The sequence below is a fragment of the Periophthalmus magnuspinnatus genome, chromosome 7 (genome assembly GCF_009829125.3).
Source record: "Periophthalmus magnuspinnatus isolate fPerMag1 chromosome 7, fPerMag1.2.pri, whole genome shotgun sequence".
Classification (NCBI taxonomy): domain Eukaryota; kingdom Metazoa; phylum Chordata; class Actinopteri; order Gobiiformes; family Gobiidae; genus Periophthalmus; species Periophthalmus magnuspinnatus.
In genome coordinates, this window is record NC_047132.1 from 11,759,620 (window position 1) to 11,767,309 (window position 7,690).

General features: G+C 44.6%; 1 protein-coding gene across 1 annotated transcript; it reads right to left on the bottom strand.

Moving 5' to 3' along the window:
- Positions 1-498: 498 nt before the first annotated feature.
- Positions 499-7,568, bottom strand: LOC117373475 (vasopressin V2 receptor-like). Its single transcript, XM_055223257.1, has 6 exons — positions 7,300-7,568; positions 6,087-6,332; positions 3,442-3,588; positions 2,755-3,010; positions 2,024-2,224; positions 499-679 (listed from the first exon to the last, which is right to left on the bottom strand). Exons 1-6 carry the CDS (start codon positions 7,561-7,563, stop codon positions 501-503), a joined length of 1,293 nt encoding a protein of 430 aa, XP_055079232.1. The 5' UTR covers positions 7,564-7,568; the 3' UTR covers positions 499-500.
- Between the last annotated feature and the right edge of the window lie 122 nt (positions 7,569-7,690).

Here is a 7,690-nt window from a genome sequence, read left to right on the forward strand (position 1 = left end):
CTGGTTTAGTCTTGGTTCAGTCCTGGTTCAGTCCTGGTTCAGTCTTGGTTCAGTCCTGGTTCAGTCCTGGCTCAGTCCTGGTTTAGTCTTGGTTCAGTCCTGGCTCAGTCCTGGTTCAGTCCTGGTTCAGTCCTGGCTCAGTCCTGGTTTAGTCTTGGTTCAGTCCTAGTTCAGTCCTGGTTCAGTCTTGGTTCAGTCCTGGTTCAGTCCTGGCTCAGTCCTGGCTCAGTCCTGGTTTAGTCTTGGTTCAGTCCTGGCTCAGTCCTGGTTCAGTCCTGGTTCAGTCCTGGCTCAGTCCTGGTTTAGTCTTGGTTCAGTCCTAGTTCAGTCCTGGTTCAGTCTTGGTTCATTCCTGGTTTAGTCCTGGTTTAGTCTTGGTTCATTCCTGGTTTAGTCTTGGTTCAGTTCTGGTTCAGTCCTGGTTCAGTCCTGGTTCAGTCCTGGTTCAGTCCTGGTTCAGTCCTGGCTCAGTCCTGGTTTAGTCTTGGTTCAGTCCTGGTTCAGTAGTTGGAGATGTGGGTGGTGGTAGAGTCGTTCACAGACCCTCTCCTCTCACTCCTCTGGCAGAGCAGGAGGAGGCGGAGCTGGGGGGAGATGGTGGTGGAGAAAGCGGAGTAGATCCAGGGGTTGGTGCAGGAGTTCAGGCTGGCCAAGAGCATCAGCAGAGTGAACACTGCACCTAAGATGGTACAAGGCAAACGAATACTCAGGAAATATTAAACAAACAATATTAGTTGAAAATTACACTTAAAAACATGACTTTACTCAGCTTTGAACAAGGTCACGTTTCCTCATCAATTTAAAGATCCGATGGATTCTTGTAAGTCATGTTATAATGTTGTTACCTCCTCAAAAACAGACCTGGAGTTGTGTTTTGTTTCATTCACACATGTTTGAGTAACACTTTATTATTAGTCTGTTACATTTCCAAAGCTCAAAATGCTCTGTTCCACCTTGTGATGTCATGAAGCAACATTTTTCAAGTTAACCACTACCTTTAACCTTTTCTTTAGTAGAGATGGGGAATTCTAGGGCTGAAATGATCCAAATGATTCTATTGAAGGTGTGTGGAGTTTAAAAACACAGTGGAGCACTTCCTGTATTACCACATGACATCACAAGGTGGAACAGAATGTTTTCTGTTTGAGAAGAAATCAACCTAAATGTGCAGGGTTTGTGTGTTAAACATGTGCGAATGAAACAAAACACAACTCCAGGTCTGTTTGTGATGAGGAAACAACTTCATAATATAGTTCAGAAAACAGTGTAATATGGACCCTTTAAATACAGTCACATTCTCTCCTGAGGCAGTAGAGCTTGTGCTATATATGTCTGTGATTGAGTTTGGATTTATCCATTGATCTTTGAAATATAGTCCCAATAGCGTTAGCAACAGGTTTGATTCACAGCTTTACAAAGCGTGGGAGCAGGAAGGGGTGTTACGTTCAACAGTTTCACTCCCGATTGGCTCTTTGGTTGCTATGATACTCATGGTCGGAATTCCAAATATGGAACTCTGCTCCAAATCAGCCCTTATAACTGCTCCAGCCTCGATGAGCTTCATTTGACTTGAGCCGAACGCTGTGGGTGACGTCACACTCACTTAGTCCACGTCTTTATACAGTCTGTGGTTTCAGGTGACACCACAACATTCTATAGTGCAATATTATATAATACAGATAGGGGGCAACTAAAATTAAGATAAAAAAACAGGTTGTTGTTGTAAGGTCAAGGGTCAAGTCACTAAAAGAAATGATCAGGTTCAACATTTGCGCTTCTAACTTTTGGACATTTCATGATAAAAGTACAGTGTAAGCAATAGGGACTCTTGCGCCCCCATCTGGTTGTATGACCTCATCACACTCTAGGATCAATTGACTTGTTGTGGATGTTACAGCGGTGAGAACAAAGTGTTTTTTATGGAGTGCATTTAATGCCAGCAACACACACAGTAGGTCACATTTGGGAATATAATGACATTAAAATATGTAAAATTGTTCTTGTACAACAATTTATTGTTTACCGTTCTGAGGGGGGTTGGGGTCCCAGGCGGCCCACAACTGGACGATGAAGAAAGGGGCCCAGCACAGGGAGTACACCACCACGATCACCAGAGTCATCCTCACTGTTTTAGACATGGCTCCGCCCACTTCGCCCAAACGAGAGGGGGCTTTGGGGTGTGAGGACAAGCCAGGGACTGCAGGGGGCGCTGTCTCACGCTCCACTGTGAAGAATAGCAGGTGCACGCAGGGTTAAAAAGGATTTTAGAAGACTTGAACTGTTATATGGAGAATATTTTGTCATCAGTCAACGCTCTGTTCCACCTTGTGATGTCATGTGGTAATACAGGAAGTGCTCCACTGTTTTTTTAATCTCCATTCGCCTTCACTAGAATCAATAGATCATTCCAGCCCTGGATTTGCTGATCTCAACTGAACAAATGGTAAAAGGTAGCTGTTAACATGAAAACTTGAAAACTAAAGCTTCTTGACATCACAAGGTGGAACAAAGTATTTTGAGCTTTGGAGATGTAAACAGACTAACAAAGTGTTACTTAAACATGTGTGAATGAAACAAAACACAACTCCAGGTCTGTTTTTGAGGAAGTAACAGCATTATGCCATGGCTTAAAGTTCACAAGAGTCAATTTTGTGTAATATAGGACCTTTAAGCCTTTTGCTGAGGGATTACCCAGACTCACTGAAGGTCCAGTTTGTTAAAAGATTAAACTTATTACTAACTTCATATTCGTACCATTTTGTGCTGCGCTGGGGCTGGCTTCATACAGTGCGGAGATGCTGTGGGGGTCCAGGGGGTGGCTGTAACTGGAGCTATGCCCAGGATCGAGCCCTGAGCCTGGGATGAACATGGTCACACTGGGCCTCCCTCTGCCCCCTGCTACTGCTGCCCTCTGCTGGCTGTTACGTCTCACTGCAGCAAGCGAGGCAGAATGTAGGTGGCGCCCTGACCTCAAATACAGACTGCTGTGGATCTCTCTGAAGATTCGGATCTGAAATCAACAAAAGGTTTAATATTTGGCAAATTTATGTGTTCAAAATATTAGGTCATAGCATCAAATTTAACAGGTCAGAATCCTGTGATTATTATGCAGATGATCCCATTATATTTATCACACAACTTTGTTGTCATAGAGAAGGTATTCTTTTGTATAAAATGTACCACAGTATGGCAACTTATTTAATTTGAATTATTAAATTAAAGGGGTTTTATTGCCAATAATACCTTGAATAACATGTATTTTCACTTGCTAATTACCGTGGGGAAGCTGGTAGTGTATCCTTGAAACTGAACACTGTACTTTAAACATTACAAGGATATAGGAGGATGAGAGGGCGTCTGACACACTGGGAGGGCATCTGACATGCAGAGGTATATGAGCATGGGAGGGGATCTGACACACAGGGAGGGCATCTGACACACCTGGCAGACGGTGATGATGAGCACTGGCAGTATAAACACAGCGAGAGTCATCCAGGTGACATAGGCTTTGAGGCCCCAGGTGGGAGCGAAGTGTCCCCAGCACTCGAACTCTCCAGGGGCGACCTCTGACCTTGAGAAGATGAACACCTGACAAGAGAGGGCAAGACATACATATATATATATATATATATATATATATATATATATATATATATATATATATATACATATACATCCATTCATTTTTTTACGCTTATCCGGGGCCGGGTCGCGGGGGCAGCAGTCTAAGCAGGGACTCCCAGACTTCCCTCACCCCGGACACGTCCTCCAGCTCCTCCGGTGGGACCCCAAGGCGTTCCCAGGCCAGCCGAGAGACATAGTCCCTCCAGCGTGTCCTGGGTCTTCCCCGGGGCCTCCTCCCGGTGGGACATGCCCAGAACACCTCCCTAGGGAGGTGTCCAGGAGGCATCCTGAGCAGATGCCCGAGCCACCTCAACTGGTTCCTCTCGACGTGTAGGAGCAGCGGCTCTACTCCAAGCTCCTCCAGTGTGACCGAGCTCCTCACCCTATCCCTAAGGGTGCGCCCAACCACCCTGCGGAGGAAGCCCATTTCAGCCGCTTGTATCCGCGATCTTGTCCTTTCGGTCATTACCCAGAGCTCATGACCATAGGTGAGGGTAGGAACGTAGATTGACCGGTAAATCGAGAGCTTTGCCTTTGGGCTCAGCTCCTTCTTTACCACAACGGACCGATACAGCGACCGCATCACTGCAGACGCTGCACCGATCTGCCTGTCAATCTCACGCTCCATCCTTCCCTCACTCGTGAACAAGACTCCGAGATACTTGAACTCCTCCACTTGAGGCAGAGACTCACCACCCACCCGGAGAGAGCAAACCACCTTTTTCCGGTCGAGAACCATGGCCTCGGATTTGGAGGAGCTGATTCTCATCCCAGCCGCTTCACACTCGGCTGCAAACCGCCCCAGTGCCTGTTGCAGGTCCTGGCTCGAAGAAGCCATCAGGACAACATCATCTGCAAACAGCAGAGATGAAATCCTGTGGTTCCCAAACCAGACCCCCTCCGGCCCCTGGCTGTGCCTAGAAATTCTGTCCATAAATATAATGAACAGAACCGGTGACAAAGGGCAGCCCTGGCGGAGTCCAACATGCACCAGGAACAGGTCTGACTTACTGCCGGCAATGCGAACACAGCTCCTGCTCCGGTCATATATATATATATATATATATATATATATATATATATATATATATATATATATATATATATATATATATATATATATATATATATATATATATATATATATATATATATATATATATATATATATATATATATATATATATATATATATATATATATATATATATATATAAAGGGAACATCTATGATATATATGCCATCAACATGCTCTGGGGGTGTGACGCTAACTGGAAGCACTACTCCGTTTGAAGCTCTGTTACTTCAGTTAAACTTTTTAGATGTTTTATTTTAACACCATCTGACCATAAAGAGCTGACTGGATTGGAACGACAACAGGTGAGCCAATTTAATTCAATTTAATTCAAATAACATTACAGTCACAAGCTAGCTAGCATTAGCAAACAGTTTTCAGTTAGTCACACTCACCTTTTTGGTGAAAATCAAACTCATAAACAGGACCATGAACGCTCGGCTTAGTCACAAGCTCCGGAAAATGTGTTGCTTAAATCCATTTTGTCTTTTATTTATTTTTTGTGTGTGTTTTAAAACTTTTTTGTCAGTGTTTGCTAATATGTCCATTGTGTAACCATGGTAACTGCTGAACATTGCACCATAGATAGATACATGTAGAACACCCTTAGCATGATGTCACTGCAAAATATCAATTTAAGTTATAGATATAAGTCATAAGATGCAGTGCAGATGTTTGTAGCTGTTCATGGGTTTCAGCAAATGATTCTGTCCTGATTTGAAGCTTTTTGTGAGGACCTTTCCTCATTCAAAAGAAATGATATTTTGAGTCAAACTGTGTTTTTGCTATGACAACAAAGGACCGTCGCTCTGCCAAAGCCCTCAAACCCATGAACAGAAAAGAGCAGTGACAGCAGTGGATTATGATGATTAGGACACCTGGTTCAAACCTGGTTTACTCTTGGTTTAGACCTGGTTTAGTCTTAGCTCAGACCTAATTTAGTCCTGGTTTAGTCCTGGTTCAGACCTGGATTAGACCTGGTTTAGACCTGGTTTAGTCCCAGTTCAGACCTTGTTTAGACCTGGTTTAAATATGGTTTAGTCCTAGTACAGACCTGGTTCAGACCTGGTTTAGACCTGCTTTAGTCCTGGTTTATTCCTGTTTTAGACCTGGTTTAGTCCTCATTTAGATCTGGTTTAGTCCTGCTTTAGTCCTGGTTTAGATCTAGTTTAGACCTGGTTTAGACTTAGTTTAGTCCTGGTTTAGACCTGTTTTTAAGAGTCCGTCTGTAAACTCACTTTCACCACATTTTGAACATCTGGACTGACAGTGTATACTACTTAGTCACTTCTCTGAACTAGTACAGGTACAGGATTAAAACTCTGCTCAAAGTACAATACCTCAAATATCTACTCAATCAGGGGGTTACTTTCCACCCGTGCTGTACCTGTGGCAGACTGAGCAGAAGAGCCAGAGCCCATGCCACCAGGATGAAGGAGTTCCACCTGTGCATGGCCCCGCTGCGGTGGGCCTGTAGGGGGCAGCAGATGGCGTAGTGCCGGTCCAACGTCATGGCAACGATCATGTAGGATGAGGCGAACATGCCCAGGACTTGCAGATACTTCACCAGCCTGCAGAGGGCGTCAGGACCCGGGAAACGGCCCCGGGCGTCCCACACCAGCTGGGGCAAAACCTTAGGGGGAGAGAAAGGGGACAGGGGAGAGGAGCAGAGGGAATTATGGGTAATATTGTATATGCTGTTTTGAAAATGTGCCAAATTTGACTATTATGTGTATCCTATTCTAATCCAAAAGTATCTCAAGATGATCCTGGTTTCTTCCTGGTTTAGATCAGTTTTAGACCTGATTTAGTCCTGATTTAGTCATGGTTTAGTCCTGGTTTAGTCCTGTTTTTTAGAGTTTGCCTTTAAACTAACTTCTGCCACTCTTTAAACATTTGACTGACAGTTATAAAGCCGTGGTTCCTAAATGAATCCTTTTTCTCTATATTTGTTTTGTTTTAATGAAATCACAGAGCATCTTGAGCTGGTTAGCCTGTAGCCGATAACCTGAGCTGTGCAACGTCAACGTCAATCAGGAAAATGAATGGGACTTTTACTTCCTGGACCAGGCCCCGCCCACTGAAGAACTGCATTTTGTCTACAGACTGTAGGAGGTATTTGAATGACTAGCCGTGGTTCAGTCTTGCTTCAGTCCCAGGTTCAGTCCCGGTTCAGTCCTGGTTCAGTCCTGGTTTGGTCCTGGTTCGGTCTTGGTTCTGCCTTGGTTCAGTCTTGGTTTGGTCCTGGTTCGGCCCTTTTTTAGTCCTGGTTTAGTCCTAGTTCAATCCTGGTTTAGTCCAGGTTTAGTCCAGGTTTGGTCCTAGTTTAATCGGTTTACTCAAATCTAAGTCACTTTTTATTCAGGCTGTGGGAGGGCAGAACCAGGACCAAACCAGGTCTCAACCAGTTCTGAACCAGATCTAAACCAGGTCCAAACCAGGGTCTAAACCAGACCTAAACCAGAATTAAGGCAGCCATGTAAAGAACTTTGTGTGTTTTGTTGTGTTATGTGTTTGCACTATAGAAATCCTACGCATCATTATTATTAAAAATGGAGGACATGGTATAAATATCGGCCTATTGCTGGTGTATGTGTTACCTGAAACAGCGCCACCACCAGGTCAGCGACACACAGGTTGAGCATGAACTGGTGCAGAGGGCTGTGATTCTGCTTCTGTCTGAGCAGCACCAGTAGAACCAGCCCATTTCCCATCAGAGCCAGTACCAAGATGGCCGACAGCACCACCACCTCCGCCACCGCGAGCAGAGAGTCCCGCTGCAACGCCGTGCTGTTTGGAGAGGGCGGGGTCACGGGCGCCGCCGACCAATCAGACCACGGCTGAGTCACCAAGGAAACGGACATGCCAGCTGAGAAGAAGAAGAATAAGCACAATAAGGAAAAAGGTTTTAAAAAGTTTGCAGCTTCAGTTTGTCTTAAAGGGTTTTAGAAGATATTATTGCCAGAGGTGGGTCAAGTATCCAAAAATTGT

What these genes read in the sequence shown, in the direction of transcription:
- LOC117373475 (XM_055223257.1), bottom strand. Translation starts at nt 7,563, where the DNA reads ATGTCCGTTTCCTTGGTGACTCAGCCGTGGTCTGATTGGTCGGCGGCG. An exon ending in TGGTGGTGGCGCTGTTTCAG is followed by an intron (nt 6,333 to 7,299) that starts GTAACACATACA and finishes TCTCCCCCTAAG; the next exon opens with GTTTTGCCCCAGCTGGTGTG. An exon ending in CCCCAGCGCAGCACAAAATG is followed by an intron (nt 2,225 to 2,754) that starts GTACGAATATGA and finishes TATTCTTCACAG; the next exon opens with TGGAGCGTGAGACAGCGCCC.